The following is a 22035-nucleotide window of genomic DNA, read 5'->3' on the forward strand; positions in this document are numbered from 1 at the left end:
TGAGAGAGACATTTAGCAACTACTTTCTTACAGTATGAATTGGTTAAATTATGAACAGCCAGCACATGCCATGTTTCTCCAGACTTAAAGCGTTATTCCACCACTTTTCAACCTCATATTCATTATCTCCAGCACAAAACCATTGTCTACATATGTGCAAATGGCATGCTACTGATACGCGTCATGAAAGTGTGAACCAAAGTGCCTACCAGTATATACAAGGCATCTTCAGAACTCTTCTCATACTCCTTAATGGTGGAAAACACAGAGAGGACCAGACAGGAGAAGACCAGCACAAAACTGTGGATAACAAGATAAGAGATAACATGTTCGATTACAAACAGTTTCCTTCTCCACCGATAATCACTATAAGTACCCCCATACACAGCAGGCAAGACAATCGATTTGCAAGTAATTCCAATTTCACACACAGAGGTCTGCTGGGGTTTCAGTGGCTCCTTCACAAATTCAATTGATTAATCTGGAATTGCTGAGGTCCACTGACTGTATCCCTCCCAAGACATAAAGAGACATATGAGATTTTGCAGGCCATGCAGGAAATTAGTCTGACTGTAGCTGCTTAGGAACCCAAGAGGGTTTCAGTCCAATATACTGTATCAGAGCTGGGTAGATGGGGAAAAAGAAACTTATTAACAGATCTGTCTGATTTTTCACTCTTTGGTCAAATCAAATTTTATTGGTAACATACAGTACACATGGTTAGCAGATGTTAATGCGAGTGTAGCGAAATGCTTGGTTACACAGGTTGAAATGGTGCGTATTAGGCTTGACGTTATAGTAGACAGATATGTTATAGTAGGCAGATATGTTATAGTAGACAGAGCTGTTACAGTAGACAGAGATGTTACAGTAGACAGAGATGTTACAGTAGACAGATATTACATTAGACAGAGATGTTACAGTAGGCAGATATGTTATAGTAGACAGATATGTTATAGTAGACAGATATGTTACAGTAGACAGAGATGCTACAGTAGACAGAGATGTTATAGTAGACAGATATGTTACAGTAGACAGAGATGCTACAGTAGACAGATATGTTATAGTAGACAGATGTTATATTAGACAGAGATGTTACAGTAGGCAGATATGTTATAGTAGACAGAGATGTTATAGTAGACAGAGATGTTATAGTAGACAGAGATGTTATAGTAGACAGAGATGTTACAGTAGACAGAGATGTTATAGTAGACAGCGATGTTATAGTAGACAGAGATGTTACAGTAGACAGAGATGTTACAGTAGACAGATATGTTATAGAAGACAGCGATGTTATAGTAGACAGAGATGTTACAGTAGACAGAGATGTTACAGTAGACAGAGATGTTACAGTAGACAGAGATGTTACAGTAGACAGAGATGTTACAGTAGACAGAGATGTTACAGTAGGCAGAGATGTTATAGTAGACAGATATGTTACAGTAGACAGAGATGTTATAGTAGAGAGATGTTACAGTAGGCAGAGATGTTATAGTAGACAGATATGTTACAGTAGGCAGAGATGTTATAGTAGACAGATATGTTACAGTAGACAGAGATGTTACAGTAGACAGAGATGTTACAGTAGAGAGATGTTACAGTAGGCAGAGATGTTATAGTAGACAGAGATGTTCCAGTAGACAGATATGTTATAGTAGACAGCGATGTTATAGTAGACAGAGATGTTACAGTAGACAGAGATGTTACAGTAGACAGATATGTTATAGAAGACAGCGATGTTATAGTAGACAGAGATGTTACAGTAGACAGAGATGTTACAGTAGACAGAGATGTTACAGTAGACAGAGATGTTATAGTAGACAGCGATGTTATAGTAGGCAGAGATGTTATAGGAGACAGAGATGTTACAGTAGACAGAGATGTTACAGTAGACAGCGATGTTATAGTAGGCAGATATGTTATAGGAGACAGAGATGTTACAGTAGACAGATGTTATAGTAGACAGAAGTGTTATAGCAGACAGAGGTGTGAAGGTTGGAGTTTCGGCGAGGGGGAGATGAGGAAATTCTAGAACGGAAAGTGAGATAACAGGAAAAGGCGAAAAGAAAATGAGAAAAAAATGTATTGAAGACAGTATTGTTATTCCCAGAGTACTACACCACAGCATTGTGGTGTCTCCCTAAGGAAAGAGGTATAGTGACTTCAAATCAAATCACATTTTATTGGTCACATACACGTGTTTAGCAGATGTTATTGCGGGTGTAGCAAAATGCTTGCGTTTCTAGCTCCAACAGTGCAGTAATATCTAACAATTTCACAACAATACACACAAATCCAAAGAATGGAATTAAGAATATATAAATATTTGATGTCAGAGTGGCATAGACTAAAATACAGTAGAATAGAATAGAATACAGTATATACTGTACATATGAGATGAGTAATGCAAAATATGTAAACATTATTAAAGTGACTAGTGTTCCCTTATTAAAGTGGCCAGTGATTTCAAGTATATGTATTTCCAGCAGCAGTCTCTAAGGTGCTAGTGATGGCTGTTTAACAGTCTGATGGCCTTGAGATAGACTGAAAAACAGCTTCTCTCGGTCCCAGCTTTGATGCCCCTTTACTGACCTCGCCTTCTGGATGATAGTGGAGTGACATCGGGTGCTGTAGGTGTCCTGTAAGGCAGGTAGTTTTCCCCCAGTGATGTGTTGGGCAGACCGCACTACCCTCTGGAGAGCCTGCGGTTGCGGGCAGTACAGTTGTTATACTAGGCAGTGATACAGCCCGACAGGATGCTCTCAATTGTGCATCTGGAAATATTTGAGTGTTTTAGGTGTCAAGCCACATTTATTCAGCCTCCTGAGCTTGTTGCGCCTTCTTCACCACACTGTCGGTGTGGGTGGACCATTTCAGTTTGTCAGTGATGTGTACGCTGAGGAAGTTCACTGTTGTCCCGTCAATGTGGATAGCTCCCTCTGCGGTTTTCTGAACTCAATGAGACTTTGTGGTTAAACAAAGGTTCAGTAAAATACAAAAGTTACTTAAAGTGATACTTCACAAAATCAAAAGTTTGTCAGATGTTTTCAAACCTCAAAATTTGAAAAATGTCAAGACGCCTCCATGCTCAGACCGTCTGTTGTGTAGATCCAAGTAAATCCCAAATTAATGGCAAAGAAATGCAGCAACTAATTTAAGCATTTTAAATTGACTATCCAATTAATGGCGTGAAACTGTGAACAGATGGTGTGGGATGTGGACTCATCTCAATATTAAACAGCACTTTGCTGTTTCTCGTCTAAGAATGTCTCACGACTTGATTTTGACTGACAGTCTAGAGACTTATTTAAAGTGATAGTCTAAACATAAACGTTTCTCACTTTGAATATACCACATGCTTATTAAACCAAAATGGATCCAAAACCGAGGCCACCAACACATTTTCCTTGACTGCATTCGCACTGCAGTCGCAATGATAGTGATATGCGGTTGTTTTATCCTCTCACCAGTTTCGGTCAATGAACTGATTGTAAGTGGCCATGGAAGAGAGCATTTTTTTTTTTACTGTTTTCTACATTGTAGTATGTAGTAACCAAAAAGTGTTAAACAAATCAAAATATATTTAATATTTGAGATTCTTCAAATAGCCACCCTTTGCCTTGATGACAGCTTTGCACACTCTTGGCATTCTCTCAACCAGCTTCACCTGAAATGCTTTTCCAGCAGTCTTGAAGGAGTTCCCACATATGCTGAGCACTTGTTGGCAGCTTTTCCTTCACTCTGCAGTCCAACTCATCCCAAACCATCTCAATTGGGTTGAGGTCGGGGATTGCGGAAGCCAGGTCATCTGATGCAGCACTCCATCACTCCCCTTCTTGGTAAAATAGCCCTTACACAGCCTGGAGGTGTGTTGGGTCATTGTCCTGTTGAAAAACAAATGATAGTCCCACTAAGCCCAAACCAGATGGGATGATGTATCACTGTGGAATGCTGTGGTAGCCATGCTGGTTAAGTGTACCTTGAATTCTAAATAAATCACAGACAGTGTCACCAGCAAAGCACCCCAATACGATCACTCCTCATCCATGCTTCACGGTGGGAACCACACATGCGGAGATCTGTTCACCCACACCACATCTCACAAAGACACGGCGGTTGGAATCAAAAATCTCCAATTTGGACTCCAGAACAAAGGACACATTTCCACCGGTCTAATGTCCATTGCTTGTGTTTCTTGGCCCAAGCAAGTCTCTTCTTCTTATTGGTGTTCTTTAGCAGTGGTTTCTTTGCAGAAATTCGACCATGAAGACCTGATTCACACAGTCACCTCTGAACAGTTGATGTTGAGATTTGTCTGTTACTTGAACTCTTTTTTGACCTGCAATTTCTGAGACTGGTAACTCTGATTGGCTCAAACACATTAAGAATGAAAGAAATTCCACAAATTAACTTTTAAGAAGGCACACCTGTTAATTGAAATGCATTCCAGGAGACTACCTCATGAAGCTGGTTGAGAGAATGCCAAGAGTGTGCAAAGTTGTTAAGGCAGAGGGTGGCTTTTGGCTTTGGCTTTGCCAAATCAAAATATATTTTGATTTGTTTAACACTTTTTTGGTTACTACATGATTCCATATGTGTTATTTCATAGTTTTGATGTCTTCACTGTTATTCAACAATGTAGAAAATAGTCAAAATAAAGAAAAACCTTTGAATGAGTAGGTGCTCTAAAACTTTTGACCGGTAGTGTACATGTAAAATGTTGTATCGTTTCAAGGACAACTGAGGGAGACATCTGCTGTCTATTATGGCTGACAATGCTTCCCCTGGCATATCAATGTGTGATGCATAAAATTTCCAACAAGGGAAAATGGGTAGCGCCTCGTCACCAGGACAGCGGCTGAGTCACAAATGGCACGCTATTTCCCTTTAAAGTACATTGTTCACACTGTGGGCCTCGGTCAAACGTAGTGAACTATGTAGGGAATAGGGTGCCATTTGTGGATGTAGACAGATAGTACAACCAGTGCTCTAGCACAGAGTCGCTGCAGACTCATTAGACACCTTCGACTACGTGGAAACAGTTGTCTAGTACGTAGATGAAACATCCCACGTCAGTGCGCTTAAAGCCATTTGAAGATATAAACTGATGAATCATTGGATGAACAGTGCTTTATCGGGGATGAGAAAAGAGAGATAGAAAAAAGTTTATCCTACTACTTAAAACCTAGGCTATAATCCTTTTAACCTTTTATAAGCATGTTTGAATCTTTACAATGTATTGTAATAGGTATTATTATATGGTATTATATTTCTGGATACCAACATTTAAACTTACTCAAAATTGATGTTTTTTAGTCATGACACTGCGTTTGGCTAATAAACTTGGGTCAATGGAACCTGCTTAATTATAAACAGATCATGGTCTAATAACAGATAATGCAAGCATGGCTGCAGGGAGTTTCAACCATATTCCTCACACCAGTCCAATATTTAGTAAATCTATGAGGGAGAATGTATGAGTGCACACTTCAGGACAGGGTACAGAATAGGAATATAGCCTAAAGCTCCATAGGCTGAGCTGGAGACATACAGGATGTAAACCAAACCATGCTCCGTTTCATGTCTGGGCCTGCTCCTCTGTCTGGGCCTGCTCCTCTGTCTGGGCCTGCTCCTCTGTCTGGGCCTGCTCCTCTGTCTGGGCCTGCTCCTCTGTCTGGGCCTACTCCTCTGTCTGGGCCTGCTCCTCTGTCTGGGCCTGCTCCTCTGTCTGGGCCTGCTCCTCTGTCTGGGCCTGCTCCTCTGTCTGGGCCTGCTCCTCTGTCTGGGCCTGCTCCTCTGTCTGGGCCTGCTCCTCTGTCTGGGCCTGCTCCTCTGTCTGGGCCTACTCCTCTGTCTGGGCCTGCTCCTCTGTCTGGGCCTGCTCCTCTGTCTGGGCCTGCTCCTCTGTCTGGGCCTGCTCCTCTGTCTGGTCCTGCTCCTCTGTCTGGGCCTGCTCCTCTGTCTGGGCCTGCTCCTCTGTCTGGGCCTGCTCCTCTGTCTGGGCCTGCTCCTCTGTCTGGGCCTGCTTCTCTGTCTGGTCCTGCTCCTCTGTCTGGGCCTGCTCCTCTGTCTGGGCCTGCTCCTCTGTCTGGGTCTGCTCCTCTGTCTGGGCCTACTACTCTGTCTGGGCCTGCTCCTCTGTCTGGGCCTGCTCCTCTGTCTGGGCCTGCTCCTCTGTCTGGGCCTGCTCCTCTATCTGGGCCTGCTCCTCTGTCTGGGCCTGCTCCTCTGTCTGGGCCTGCTCCTCTGTCTGGGCCTGCTCCTCTATAGAGGATGAGCAGCAGGGTTGAAGGATTCCTTTTCCTTTTGTATCGCTTATCTCCCTCTTAAGGTATTAGTCTGGGTCCTAGAGAATGGTCTCTCTCCTCTCTCCATCGCGCTCTCTCTCAGATATCACCAGGCTCTGGTCATTGATAAACCCATTCCTGGGGTCGTTTTTGCAATAGAAGGCTGCTCTTCTTCCCTCACAGTGTCAGTGGGGTGGGCTACAGTAAGCCATCACACCATCTCGTCTAGGGCTCAGACAGATGCTGCCAGACAGGCTGGAAGAAATACAGCCCACTCAGCAGCAGCAATAGCAGCACAGGGAGTACAGAGAGCCAGAGGACAAGTCTAGCCTGTCTCACACCTGCAGCACAGCATCTCTACCAGCGCCGTGGAGGATAAGGGGGGGGGGGGGGGGCAAGAGAGGGAGAGAGCGAAAAAGCAGACGTAGAAAGACAGAGAAGGTGAAAATTAAAGAGATAAAGAGAGGGAATACAAAGAGAAAACGACTGCACTCAATGCGCAAATAAAATAACAGATAACCCTGCAGTCACTTCTCACTTGGGTGTGTATGTGTTTTTTTCTGTCTGTGTGTAGGCAAGTTTGTTTTTAATTTCTCCCAGTGACACTGTCTGGAGTTAAGCAGCAATCAGCTAATGCAGCTACTATGTACTTTTATTTTGATTCATAACAACAACAAAAAATGTTCCCCGTTTTCTCCCCAACTTCGAGGTATCCAATTGGTAGTTACAGTCTCGTCTCATCACTGCAACTCCCGTACGGATTCGGGAGAGGCGAAGGTCGAGAGCAGTGTGTCCTCCGAAACTCAACCCAGCTGAGCTGCACTGCTTCTTGACACAATGCCCACTTAACCCGGAAGACAGCCCGCACCAATGTGTCGGATGAAACACCGTACAACTGGCGACCTTGTCAGTGTGCACTGCGCCCGGCCCGCCCCAGGAGTCGCTAGTGCGCGATGGGACAAGACATCCCTGCCGGCCAAACCCTCCCCTAACCCGCACGACGCTGGGCCAATTGTACGCTGTCCCATGGGTCTCCCGGTCGCGGCCGGCTGCGACAGAGCCTGAACTCGAACCAGAATCTCTAGAGGCACAGCTGGCACTGCGACGCAGTGCCTTGGACCACCGCGCCACTTGGGGGGCAGCTACTATGTACTTTTAATGTAATCTCAACTGCAGTCCAGGTCTTTTGGTTCTGCTGAAACACAGTGATAACATTAAGCTACATTCCCCTCAGCATACCCTGTACATCTCCGCCATGCAAATGAGTTCACGGAAAAGCGCTCTCCAGCAGGGAATACGAGGTTGAAGGTCAGCGCTCTCATCTGGGCCCAGTGACTTCGCTGAAACCTCCGATTGGATTTGAGGAGACCGAGCTAATTGGTGCCACCGCCACCAACTTTTCTGTCCGAAGTGTTTTTGTACATGTCGAACACAGCCCAGTTAAAAATGGAGGCCCGCTTTGAACTCAGAGAGAGTTGCTCGCTGGAACGATCGATCGGTCAGTTTTCGGCATGTGAGGTTGGAGTAGCATAAGCCTGAAGGAGCAAATTGAGAATATGATAATGAACCATGCATTCTGATGGTCAATGACGAACATGGGAAGGATTCATGAAGAATGACAGTTAAAAACCACTCTACTTAGAATCGAAAGCTACTTGTACGATAGGATTGTTTTAGAAAGTGAAGTGTTATCAAGATGGGTTTGGTATACGGCACGGGAGGCTGGTGAGGGGAGGACAGGTCATAATGGCTGGAATGGTGTGAATGGAAAGATATCAAACACATGGAAACACATGTGTTTGATGTGTTTGATACCAATCCATTCATTCTGTTCCAGCCATTACTGTGAGCCAGCTCGTCCTTCCCAATTAAGGTGCCACCAGCCACCTGTGCTATACAGGTATGTTGTAATAAGTTGTAACATGGGTTGATGCTGTCTGGCAGTCCCTAAGCTATGACCTTGATGAGGTGCTACATATTTCAGGTGTGTGTGTGTACAGTATATGTGTTTGCTCTATCCTTGACACAACCACCTCTGAGGACAGAGGCATTGATTACAGCTCATAAGGCTGTGGTCAATATACTGTACAGGGCTTCAACAGATGACTTGACCCCTCAGACCATATTATGTTCAAATTAACAACAAATATAGATTTCCAGGCACCTGCCTGTAAAAGGAAAACAGTATGGCCAAGGTTCCAAATAGCACCCTACTCAACTATGTAGTGCACTATTCACCATATTCCCTATGTAGTGCACTACTCACCATATTCCCTATGTAGTGCACTACTCACGCTATTCCCTATGTAGTAAACTACTCACCCTATTCCTTATGCAGATCACTACTCACCCTATTCCCTATATAGTGCCCTACTCACCCTATTCCCTATATAGTGCACTACTCACCCTATTCCCTATATAGTGCACTACTCACCCTGTATAGTGCACCACTTTTGACCAGGGCCTTTACGTTCGTATGACTAAGACAATGGCAGTTAAAACAAAACAGGAAGTGTTCTGAAAAGACCTCCATGAAAACGGAACCCACTGTTAGAAACAGCTGTTTCGTGAAACCCAAATGGTTATGCAAAGAATAACAGCAGTGAAATTAATAATTTACTTAAATCAAATGATAGGGGGAAAAAGTTAGAATAAAATCTGAAATCCCTGCTGTATCCATTTAATTTCATGAGCATATAGCCTTCTTTGGGCAATCTGCGGTTCAAACAACAAAGCGGTAACCCTGCCTCTGTTTTGGTAAACAGCTGAGGGAGGGGGCTGGAGAAATCTAACCCCTCAAGTTCATACAGAATCTGACCATCCATGAGATGAAATGTATTGTTTTAACAATGTTTTTTACTTCTTAATTCCTCTCTGTGATAAACATGTCCACATTCAAAAGTCATGCTAATACTAATTATTCAACAGTCCCTGAGCTTTCACACCTCCCTTCAGCTGGAAACGGTGGAGTGGGGATTTGAAAGATGGCTTAAAGATGTGTCTCATTCTGAAGGTAAGAGAAGCTGTTTGGATATTCCGAGCATGTGGCAGTATCTCTTGGGCACGTATCCACAAACACCTCAGATGTGCTTGGCCATGGAGTGTGATAGGTGTTGGGTCGACTCTGAGGTGTGTGTGTGTGTGGAGTGCAGGGTGACATTTCTGGAGGTTTTCTGGTTTTGACAGAGGCGTCTCTAACCTTTGAACTAACCTTTGATGTAATGTACAGGAGGCAGGCTGACACCTGTCAACTGCTGCAGCAAGTTGCAACATTGGGTCTGTTTGTCTCCATGCACAGTGTGTTAGCACATTGCAACGTAGGCACAGCCTCAATTATGCAAACCCAAGCAGACACTAGTACAAATACTCAAATGTACACACACACACTTAAAAATTGTGCCTGTCAAGTACTTGTCACCTACGTAATAACTGTCAACTCCGTAATGGCGTCTGTTTTGACACACTCGTCAAACACTTGAGCACACCTTTCTCCATACAAGTGGTTAATTGGTCACGTCTAATGCAGTGGTTTTCAACCGGTGTGCCGCTACACACTGGTGTGCCTTAATCATTTAAAAAAAAACGTGACCTGTGGAATGAACGTGGGATTTTGACTGGGGAACATCAGTGCCAATAGAAAGAATAGCAATCAGATAATACATTGAGTGGCACACATGGTTACATCTGGATTGTTGTTTCTTGTCCGGTGTGCTGGAGCTGTTACATTTGTATAATTTGAGGGGCGCGCAACACAAGCACAGTAATGTGTACAATTGGACTTTGCCTGTGAGAACCATTATCACAGGCAAGTCTGGTGATGCTTATCAGTACCACAGCATCTCCCATAGAAACAAAGGGAGAATGGCTTTGTGTCTGTGGTTGGATCTTTACAATGCAGACAACTATAGATCTATAGATCTTTCCGTTCAAAAGTAGGGAAAGTGGGGTGTTGAGCCAAAGAGGTAAACTTAGCCACCCTTGATTCTAGGAAACCATACACAAAATTAATAATTTGACCAAATATTTAGGAAGAGATCATAATTTTAAAAAACACATGGAAAAAGTGGTAAGCAAGTTAGGTGAAAAAAAAAGAAAAGATTTTCAACAAGTCTAATTCATTTTTAGTGTTTGAGGTTTCATGATGCTTGTATCTAAACTTAAGTAGATAATTTTAAGATTGTTTTTCTACATAAGTTGGGGTCTCTATAAGCTTCAATATTAGGTCTTAAACCTAGCATGAAAGTGCTTCCTCGTAGCTGTGTGGGCTTATATAGTGAAAAATATGTTTATTTTTGTATTGTTTATTTGGATCCCCATTAGCTTTTGAAGAAGCAGCAGCTACTCTTCCTGGGTCACTGATAGACAAGGAAAGTCACACTAATCTAACAACACCTCCCCCATAGGCATTCCTGTCTCTTCCGGAGATCATATATCCCTATATTGCTACTGCTGTATCATCAAAGGAATTATCTAAGTCAGTTTCAGAGATGGACAATATATGAATGTTATCCAATGTTAGCAAATTATTGATTTCATGATGCTTATAAGTTGAGAAAATGTAAATGTTTTTATCCCAGGCGTAATGCAAGGCATTATCACTGGAATATGAGGTAACAACAGGGCCTGTCCTATGTTAAATGTTTTTAAATGTTTTTAAAGGTCCTATGTTTTTAAAGGTGTTACACATGTGTTCAAATATTATTCAAATGATTAAAACAAAAAAGTGATTTTGATCATGTTGAATTGCATTAAGGAAATAAAGATAGTCATGGTTTTAATAGAGTCAGTTGTGCCAAGAGAACACTTTCTTTTGGACAAGCTATGTTTCTAAAACTAACATTTACATGAATTCTGATTATTTCCACGAATACACAACATCCTGAAATATATGTGTGTGTATATATATATATATATATATATATATATATATATATATATATATATATATATATCTTTGTTAAAGGAAGAATACTATACTGAACAAAAATATAAAACGCAACACGGAAAGTGTTGGTCATGAGCTGAAATAAAAGATTCCAGAAATGTTCCATACGCACAGAAAGCGTATTTATCTCAAATTTTGTGCAGAAATGTGTTTACATCCCTCTTAGTGAACATTTCCCATTTGCCAAGATTATCCATCCATCTGACAGGTGTGGCATATCAAGAAGCTAATTAAACAGCATGATCATTACACAGGTACACCTTGTGCTGGTGGACAATTAAAGGCCACTTTAAAATGTGCAGGTTTGTCACACAACACAATGCCACAGATGTCTCAAGTTTTGAGATAGCGTGCAAATGGCATGCTGATTGCAGGAATGTCCACCAGAGCTGTTGCCAGAGAATGGACCATAAGCCATTTTAGAGAATTTGGCAGTATGTCCAACAGGCCTCACAACCACAGACCACGTGTAACCACGCCAGCCCAGGACCTCCACATCTGGCTTCTTCACCTGCCGGATCATCTGAGACTAGCCATTTGGACAGCTGATGAAACTGAGGAGTATTTCTGTCTGCAATAAATCCCTTTTGTGAGGAAAAATTCATTCTGATTGGCTGGGCCTGGCTCCCCAGTGGGTGGGCCTATGCTCTCTCAGGCCCACCTGTGGCTGTGCCCCTGCCCAGTCATGTAAAATCCATAGATTAGAGCCTAATATATGTATTTAAATTGACTGATTTACTTATATGAACTGTAATTTAGCAAAATTATTGAAATTGTTGCATGTTGCGTTTTTTTTGTTCAATATATAATTCCCTTGATGGAGTGATGCTGAATGTAAAAAATGTCTCTCAACTTACCACACTGTCCTCTGAGACCTATTTTACCAGAACTATACATTTTTATTTCTATCAGAGATTTGCTGGACACTCTTTCACACATAACATAAAAAAATATATATTTTCAGTATAGATCAGATGAAGGTCATTGCCACTAAGTATATAAGGAAAGGTTTAGGTGTGACACAGAATTTTTTATCCAATCAAAGTGTACCACGGTTCAAAAAAGGTTAGGAACCACTGGTCTAAAGAATGAGTTGCAAGGCCAGACGTATTCTCGGAGGAAACAAGTCACGACGATTGAGCACTATCGTCACTTAGAGTTATTTTTAGCCTGTTTTACATCAGGTGAGAGAACCACAAGTTTTGCATGTATGCATCATGTAGTATTAGTCTCCAAATAGGCTGTAATTACATAGCCTATCTTAGCACAATCTGGCCTAGAATACATCCGCAGAAGACTTTTAAGGATACAGCGGCATCTTGGACTAGAAAGGGACGATAAGGGTAGAAATCGAGGACTCCAAGGCCTGTAATCATAGTGTCTCAGAGTAGGACTGCTGATCTAGGATCTGTTATGCCTTTTAAAATCAGAATGAAAAAGAATGGGGACCTGACCCTAGATCAGCATAATGGCTTGACACTGGGATTGGTAGCGTAGGCCTATTTTCAATTAATAACACATATTGGCCTTCTGAATAATTTGCTATCAATTTTAAGACTTTCCTTCAAGCCTTCAATTTGAACACTCCATGTAAATGCAGTCAGGGTTACCATAGCACCTAACGACCACATTCCCAACCAGCGTAACACAAAACCCACCAAGTCAGCATAGGCTTATTCTGAATGGTCTTATGAAACCGAACAGTAATGGGGGAAACTACTCAGAAGCCGGCCAAACCTTTTCTCCATCACAGTCTCATCTCGTCTAACGTCTTCTCGCCTCGTCTAGTGTCTTCTCGCCTCGTCTAGCGTCTTCTCGCCTCGTCTAGCGTCTTCTCGCATCGTCTAGCGTCTTCTCGCCTCGTCTAGCGTCTTCTCGCCTCGTCTAACGTCTTCTCGCCTCGTCTAGCGTCTTCTCGCCTCGTCTAACGTCTTCTCGCCTCGTCTAGCGTCTTCTCGCCTCGTCTCGCGTCTTCTCGCCTCGTCTAGCGTCTTCTCGCCTCGTCTAGCGTCTCGCCTCGTCTAATGTCTTCTCGCCTCGTCTAGTGTCTCGTCTCGCATCTCGCTTCGTCTAGCGTCTTCTCGCCTCGCGTCTTCTCGCTTCGTCTAGCGTCTTCTCGCCTCGTCTAGCGTCTTCTCGCCTCGTCTAGCGTCTTCTCGCTTCGTCCAGCGTCTTCTCGCCTCGTCTAGCGTCTTCTCGCCTCGTCTAGCGTCTCGCCTCGTCTAATGTCTTCACGCCTCGTCTAGTGTCTCGTCTCGCATCTCGCCTCGTCTAGCATCTTCTCGCTTCGTCCAGCGTCTTCTCGCTTCGTCTAGCGTCTTCTCGCCTCGTCTAGCGTCTTCTCGCCTCGTCTAGCGTCTTCTCGCCTCGTCTAACGTCTTCTCGCCTCGTCTAGCGTCTTCTCGCCTCGTCTAGCGTCTTCTCGCCTCGTCTCGTGTCTTCTCGCCTCGTCTAGCGTCTTCTCGCCTCGTCTCGCGTCTTCTCGCCTCGTCTAGCGTCTCGCCTCGTCTAATGTCTTCTCGCCTCGTCTAGTGTCTCGTCTCGCATCTCGCTTCGTCTAGCGTCTTCTCGCATCTTGCTTCGTCCAGCATCTTCTCGCTTCGTCCAGCGTCTTCTCGCCTCGTCTAGCGTCTTCTCGCCTCGTCTAGCGTCTTCTCGCCTCGTCTAGCGTCTTCTCGCCTCGTCTAGCGCCTCGTCTAGCGTCTTCTCGCCTCGTCTAGCGTCTTCTCGCCTCATTAGCGGTGTGTTTATCGCACAACACTGGATAGGTTCCTCAATGGAACAATTGATGGCCTTTCTGTGAGGAGTGACCAGCGGCTCTGAGGGGCAGACATGAAGATGTCATTCTTGGTTGCACACAGCTTAGCCATAAACCAAATTGACCAGTCCAAGCCGCCGAACACACCTATGCAGTGCCAGGCACACAGACACATGTACTGTATGTCAGTACAGGTGCACACCCATAGATGTACAACTTCGTACATAGTTCAAACACACACACAACTATAGAATAAAATATACTGTAAAACTACCAGTGGGACTTACTTAAGGCCTTTCAGCTATAATCCTTTAGAACTTGTTATAAGCCTTCATGAGCCTTTATAATGTATTATAATAAGGTTTATAATATGCTGTGTCTCTCTATGCAGGACATTTTCAACTGACTCAAAATGGCCAATATATAGTCAGGATCATTATCAGACATTATATTCTGGGTGGTTCGAGCCCTGATTGCTGATTGGCTGAAAACCGTAGTATATCAGACCATATACCATGGGTATTACAAAACATTTATTGTCACTGCTATAATTACGTTGATAACCAGTTTATAATAGCAATAAGGCACCTCAGGGGTTTGTGGAATATGGCCAATATACCACATAGCATTGCTTCGTGCCTAAGAACAGCCCTTCGCCATGGTATATTGGCCATGTACCACACCCCCTTGTGACTTATCGCTTAATTAGAAAGTCTGAAATACATTATACCGGTTGGCTTTCAGTAAAGTGTTGCTACACTACAACCCTCATCCACAGGCTATTAGGCAAATCACTGGGCGGAAGTGTCTGGGAACTAGATTACCACACTACAACCCTCATCCACAGGCTATTGGACAAAGCATTGAGGGGAAGTGTCTGGGAACTAGATTACCACACTACCACTTGTAACATAATGTATCTCCCTTGCAGTGGTGTAAATTATTTAATAAAACACTTTAAAGTACTACCTAAGTAGTTTTTGGGGGTATGTGTCCTTTACTTTTTTCTACATAAATGTTCCCTGACACCAAAAAGTACTTGTAACATTTTGAATGCTTAGCAGTACAGGAAAATGGTCAAATTCACACACTTATCAAGAGAACATTCTTGGTCATCCCTACTGCCTCTGATCTGGCAGACTCACTAAGCATACATGCTTTGTTTGTAAATGATGTCCGAGTGTTGGAGTGTGCCACTAGCCATCCAACAATACATAAAAACTAGAAAATTGTGCCGTCTGGTTTGCTTAATATAAGGAATTTGAAATGATTTATACTTTTCATTTTGATACTTAAGTATATTTTTGCAATTACATTTACTTTTGATACTTAAGTATATGTCAAACCAAATACTTTTAGACTTTTACTCAAGTACTATTTTACTGGGTGACTTTCACTTTTACTTGAGTCATTTTCTAGATATTTTTTTATTTCACCTTTATTTAACCAGGAAGGCCAGTTGAAAACAAGTTGTCATTTACAACTGCACCTGGCCAAGATGAAGCAAAGCAGTGCGACATAAACAACAACACATGAAATAAACAAACGTACAATAGAAAAGTCTATATACAGTGTATGCAAATTAAGTAAGATTAGGGAGGTAAGGCAATAAATAGGCCATTGTGGTGAAATAAATCACAATAAAGCAATTAAACACTGGAGTAATAGATGTGCAGAAGATGAATGTGCAAGTAGAGATACTGGGGTGTAAAGGCGCAACAACAAAAAATAACAATATGGTGATGAGGTAGTTTGGTGGGCTATTTACAGATGGGCTATGTACAGGTGCAATGATCTGTAAGCTGCTCTGACAGCTGATGCTTAAAGTTAGTGAGGGAGATATGGGTCTCCAGCTTTAGTGATTTTTGCAGTTTGTTTCAGTTATTGGCAGCAGAGAACTGGAAGGAAAGGCAGCCAAAGGAGGAATTGGCTTTGTGGTGACCAGTGAATTATACCTGCAGGAGCGCGTGCTACGGGTGGGTGCTGCTATGGTGACCAGTGAGCTGAGATAAGGTGGGCTTTACCTAGCAAAGACTTATAGATGACCTGGAGCCAGTGGGTCTGGCAACGAAAAATAAGTGAGGGCCAGCCAACGAGAGCATACAGGTTGCAGTGGTGGGTAGTATATGGGGCTTTGGTGACAAAACGGATGGCACCTTTATAGACTGCATCCAATTAGTTGAGTATAGTGTTGGAGGCTATTTTGTAAATGACATCACCGAAGTCAAGGATTGGTAGGATAGTCAGTTTTACGAGGGTATGTTCGGCAGCATGAGTAAAGGATGCTTTGTTGCGAAATAGGAAGCTGATTCTAAATTTAATTTTGGATTGGAGTTGCTTAATGTGAGTCTGGAAGGAGGTACCTAGGTATTTGTAGTTGTCTGGTTAGACTGTAAACTCTCCTTCCAGACTCACATTAAGCATCTCCAATCCAAAATTAAATCTAGAATCGGCTTCCTATTTCGCAACAAACCATCCTTCACTCATACAGAACCGTCCAGAGTAGTGATACTAGACGGGCGGGCAGGTGCGGGCAGCGATCAGTTGAAGAGTATGCATTTAGTTTTACTTGCATTTAAGAGCAGTTGGAGGCCATGGAAGGAGTGTTTTATGGCATTGAAGCTTGTCTGGAGGTTAGTTAACACAGTGTCCAAAGAAGAGCCAGCAGTATACAAAAGTATACGGTGTTGTCTGGGTAGAGGTGGATCAGAGAATTATCAGCAGCAAGAGCAACATCATTTCTGTATACAGCTAAAAGAGTCAGCTCAAGAATTGAACCCTGTGATACCCCCATAGAGACTGCCAGAGGTCCGGACAACAGGCCCTCCGATTTGACACACTGAACTCTGAGAAGTAGTTGGTGAACCAGGCGAGGCAGTCATTTGAGAAACGAAGGCTCCCAATAAGAATGCGATGATTGACAGAGTCGAAAGCCTTGGCCAGGTTGATGAATACGGCTGCACAATATTGTCTTTTATCAATGGCGGTTAGGATATCGTTTAGGACCTTGAGCTTGGCTGAAGTGCACCCATGACCAGCTCGGAAACCAGATTGTGGAGAAGGTACTGTGGGATTCGAAATCGTCTGGGATCTGTTTGTTAACTTGGCTTTCGAAGACCTTAGAAAGGCAGGGTAGGATGGATATAGGTCTGTAACAGTTTGGGTCTAGGGTGCATCCCCCTTTGAAGAGGGGGATGACCGCAGCAGCTTTCCAATCTTTGGGGATCTCATGATACAAAAGAGAGGTTGAACAGACTAGTAATAGGGGTTGCAACAATTGTGGCGGATAATTGTCTAGAGACGGTCAGACGGTATTGAGACGGTCCAGATTGTCTAGCCCAGCTGATTTGTAGGGGTCCAGATTTTGCAGTTCTTTCAGAACATCAGCTATCTAGATTTGGGTGAAGGAGAAATGGGGGAGGCTTGGGCAAGTTGCTGTGGGGGGTGCAGGGCAGTTGACCGGGGTAGGGGTAGGCAGGTGGAAAGCATGGCCAGCCGTAGAAAAATTCTTATTGAAATGTTCAATTATCGTGGATTTACCAGTGGTGACAGTGTTTCCTAGCCTCAGTGCAGCAGGCAGCTGCGAGGAGGTGTTCTTACTCTCCATGGACTTTACAGTGTCTCAGAACTTTTTGGAGTTTGTGCAACAGGATGCAAATTTCTGTTTGAAAAAGCTAGCCTTTGCTTTCCTAACTGCCTGTGCATATTAGTTCCTAACGTACCTGAAAAGTTGCATATCGCAGGGGCTATTTGATGCTAATGCAGAACGTCACATGATGTTTTTGCGCTGGTCAAGGGCAGTCAGGTCTGGAGTGAACCAAGGGCTACATCTGTTCCTGGTTCTATATTAAGGTATCTTTACTTTTACTCAAGTATGACAATTGGGTACTTTTTCCACCACTGTTCCCTTGTACTTCGGTACAGGTGGTTGACTGGTTCTGATAGTACCTTAGCCAATGGGAGTCACTGTTTTTCAGCCTCATTAGGCAGGCACTTGGCCCACAGCCTTTTTGCCAGACGGATGATGTTGACATTCTGTCTTCACACCGCTAAAGCTGCGATTAAGCCTTCTCAATGTTACCTTCAGGTTCCAAAGAATATATACAGTGCCTTGCCCAAAGTAAGAAAGTATTCGGCCCCCTTGAACTTTGCGACCTTTTGCCACATTTCAGGCTTCAAACATAAAGATATAAAACTGTATTTTTTTGTGAAGAATCAACAACAAGTGGGACACAATCATGAAGTGGAACGACATTTATTGGATATTTCAAACTTTTTTAACAAATCAAAAACTGAAAAATTGGGCGTGCAAAATTATTCAGCCCCTTTACTTTCAGTGCAGCAAACTCTCTCCAGAAGTTCAGTGAGGATCTCTGAATGATCCAATGTTGACCTAAATGACTAATGATGATAAATACAATCCACCTGTGTGTAATCAAGTCTCCGTATAAATGCACCTGCACTGTGATAGTCTCAGAGGTCCGTTAAAAGCGCCGAGAGCATCATGAAGAACAAGGAACACACCAGGCAGGTCCGAGATACTGTTGTGAAGAAGTTTAAAGCCGGATTTGGATACAAAAATATTTCCCAAGCTTTAAACATCCCAAGGAGCACTGTGCAAGCGATAATATTGAAATGGAAGGAGTATCAGACCACTGCAAATCTACCAAGACCTGGCCGTCCCTCTAAACTTTCAGCTCATACAAGGAGAAGACTGATCAGAGATGCAGCCAAGAGGCCCATGATCACTCTGGATGAACTGCAGAGATCTACAGCTGAGGTGGGAGACTCTGTCCATAGGACAACAATCAGTCGTATATTGCACAAATCTGGCCTTTATGGAAGAGTGGCAAGAAGAACGCCATTTCTTAAAGATATTCATAAAAAGTGTTGGTTAAAGTTTGCCACAAGCCACCTGGGAGACCCACCAAACATGTGGAAGAAGGTGCTCTGGTCAGATGAAACCAAAATTGAACTTTTTGGCAACAATGCAAAACGTTATGTTTGGCGTAAAAGCAACACAGCTCATCACCCTGAACACACCATCCCCACTGTCAAACATGGTGGTGGCAGCATCATGGTTTGGGCCTGCTTTTCTTCAGCAGGGACAGGGAAGTTGGTTAAAATTTATGGGAAGATGGATGGAGCCAAATACAGGACCATTCTGGAAGAAAACCTGATGGAGTCTGCAAAAGACCTGAGACTGGGACGGAGATTTGTCTTCCAACAAGACAATGTTCCAAAACATAAAGCAAAATCTACAATGGAATGGTTCAAAAATAAACATATCCAGGTGTTAGAATGGCCAAGTCAAAGTCCAGACCTGAATCCAATCGAGAATCTGTGGAAAGAACTGAAAACTGCTGTTCACAAATGCTCTCCATCCAACCTCACTGAGCTCGAGCTGTTTTGCAAGGAGGAATGGGAACCCCTTGGAACTCCAAGCCCCTTGGTACCATAGCAGTTTCCCGGCCAGCACTGTAAACTAAATCATACCTCGACATTGGGTTGGTCACACCCAGTACGCATACACCCACCCACCCCCTCACTCACACCCACCCACTCACAACCACACAGTACATAGGTGTTTATTTGGGCAACACAAAGGGGTAGGTCAGGGAAACAGGTGTTCGGTCTGTGTAACACCAGTGCAAGCTGCAACACAAAGTTCAAGGAAACAAAAAAACAGTTACGACTATTGTACATTCACAATTATTGTTTTTGGAATAGATAGAGGTTTTATGCTAGATAAAGGCCTGTTGTTTGAAGTGTCTTGTCATGAGCTTGTCTGTTTAATAAATCTTCCATATTGACAATTTCACACCTAGGCAGGTCAGCCCAGGTTCAAAATCTCACCACTGGACAAAAATGCCAATGTATCTGAACCCACTAGCCTGTTTCCCACAGGATGCCTGTTTGTCAACTCTGCCAGTGTGACAACGCCCATAGCAGTGACAAAACTTTTCATTTGTCTCTAATCAATGTTTTATGCATTCTCTGAATGATTCTGATGTGTTGGAAGTACCGTCCATTCATTTGCTAGGCAAAAGATAGTCATCCATTTCCGGGAAATAATATGTTGATGAGCCTATTACTGTGTTTGTTTATGAGGAGGAGAAAGAGAAACTGTACATTTCTTACTGAAAGTATATTGTGTTCCTCTATGTGAAGAAGAAAGCGAGGGAGAAACAGCATTATTGGATACAAGTAGGCCTACTTGATAAAAACATTCCGTGTTCGTCTATGTGAAAAAGAGATTGAAACTGCCTGTGGATGTGAATCTCATGTTTCTGACTGAGCCCACAACGATATTTATAGAGAAAACAGGACGTACTGTAAGTGATGGGGAGAAGGAGAGACAGAGTGTATAAATTATATATTAGACGAACCAACATAAATACAATCTAGGTCTGCGAGGATCGCTGCTTTCTCATCCTTTTATGCTCAATGTTCAGAATTCCCCTCTGGTACAAAAAATATCCATACTCCATTGAAAAACAAATCAAAACAGACATAAAAATAAAAAGAACACCGTGATGCAATCATTTGGTTTGTATGGTAACCATAGGTCTAATGTAGACTAGCTACATTGTATGTTTGCCTCTCAGAACAAATGCGGTAGTTTTCGAGATAAATGCAGCAGCTATCGGAGCTGTCCAGCTGCTTTTGGTGCTGAATTGAGAAAAGCCCTGAAAGGATTGCAGCAGTACGCTCAATTAGCTCAGTCTGAATCACATTACATCGACTGAGAGTAACCTAATAACTATGGTTAAAAAGGGAAATCCTATCGTGACCGTAAAGCGTTGAAAATTCTTCATGAGACATATCTGTGTAAATTAAGGAATTCACACCAATATATCATAGGCTTATGTTTTGATGTAAAAATGCACAGTCCACGTTCCTAAAAGCATGATCGCCTAGGTAGCCTATTGATTGTATTTTATATTGATAAAGTATGCTATGTCAACAACATAAACGAACCTTCACTTGGAAAGAAGCAACTCGTGTTGATGTAATATTCGCTGTCAGACTCCAGGAAGGCAAGATGTCTTAAAATATCTGGAGTTTTGCATAATTTGAATAACATTCGTAAACCACACTATAATTTCGTGTATTCTAGCCCTAGATTATATGCAATGGCATATTTCAATATGAAACTTCCGAGGTATTTATTTGCCCTGATATGAAGCAGTTCTTTGGAATGATCTATTGAAATATTTTCAATATATAAAGTCTGAGGTAACTTCTCGATGCCAAGTAGTGGAAAAAAGGAAAAAAAATAGCATATACCACATCCCATATAAAGTATGTGTATGTCGTAGGCTACATACATGGTAAATGAACAGAAGATGACGATATCAACATGATTTATGTGCGCGCCAAAGCTATATATTAATGCTGACTGATTGCACGCCCCACCACCATACCTCTGAATGAATCAGTCGTCTTGACATGTCTTCTCTGCCTATTTATAAAGAACAAAACAATACACAATGATTCAGGCGCTTTCACGCTTCCCGAGACATGAGTGTTGGAGGCTTGCTTTTAACCCATTTAAACAAATAGCCTAAAACAGAAACTTACACGTATGCGTGGTAAATAAATGCCCATCCTCTTGGTCTCTCCAAAACATTATAAAGAAAATTCTGCACTCTTCTGTAGAATGCATTTCTCTTTGGAGGCTTCGGTTTGCCAGAGAGACTGGATCTCTGTTTGCTAAGGATGCTGCCTCGCTTTGTTGCCTCGGCGTCGGCACCTGCTATGAGCAGCGCCCCATCTCTGTTTAAATCCGTACTAGCCCCAGCTTCTAGCCCGACAAAGCCGACTTTTAGCTTTTTCTCCACAGCTGGAACAGGGTAAACCCCGCCTGTGCAGGATTTCTTGACCATTCTGGATAAATACTGTCATGGGGAGCTTGGAGTTGGAGATTTTTTTCGCCCTTTACCAGGTAGCAGCATTGCAGTGCTGGGCGTGTAGGATATGATCCTTAGAGCGCTCGCCCCTGCATGTGCGCGTGGCTGAGGATACCCTGCTTCTGAGAAGCC

The 22035-nt window shown here is 43.0% G+C and overlaps 1 protein-coding gene across 1 annotated transcript in view; it reads right to left on the minus strand.

Annotated features, from left to right (window-relative positions):
- The window catches only part of LOC110528538 (potassium voltage-gated channel subfamily KQT member 2-like), a 59363-nt gene extending 37328 nt beyond the window's left edge, over window positions 1-22035 (minus strand). The window contains exons 1-2 of the mRNA XM_090241892.1: window positions 21575-22035; window positions 210-300 (exon numbers count right to left, since the gene is read on the minus strand). Coding sequence (XP_090098018.1) covers window positions 210-300; window positions 21575-21879 — 396 coding nt within the window. The 5' untranslated portion in view covers window positions 21880-22035. The remainder of the gene's footprint in view (window positions 1-209; window positions 301-21574) is intronic.

The sequence above is a fragment of the Oncorhynchus mykiss genome, chromosome 7, assembly GCF_057628025.1.
Source record: "Oncorhynchus mykiss isolate SJ-2025 chromosome 7, ASM5762802v1, whole genome shotgun sequence".
NCBI classification, from domain to species: domain Eukaryota; kingdom Metazoa; phylum Chordata; class Actinopteri; order Salmoniformes; family Salmonidae; genus Oncorhynchus; species Oncorhynchus mykiss.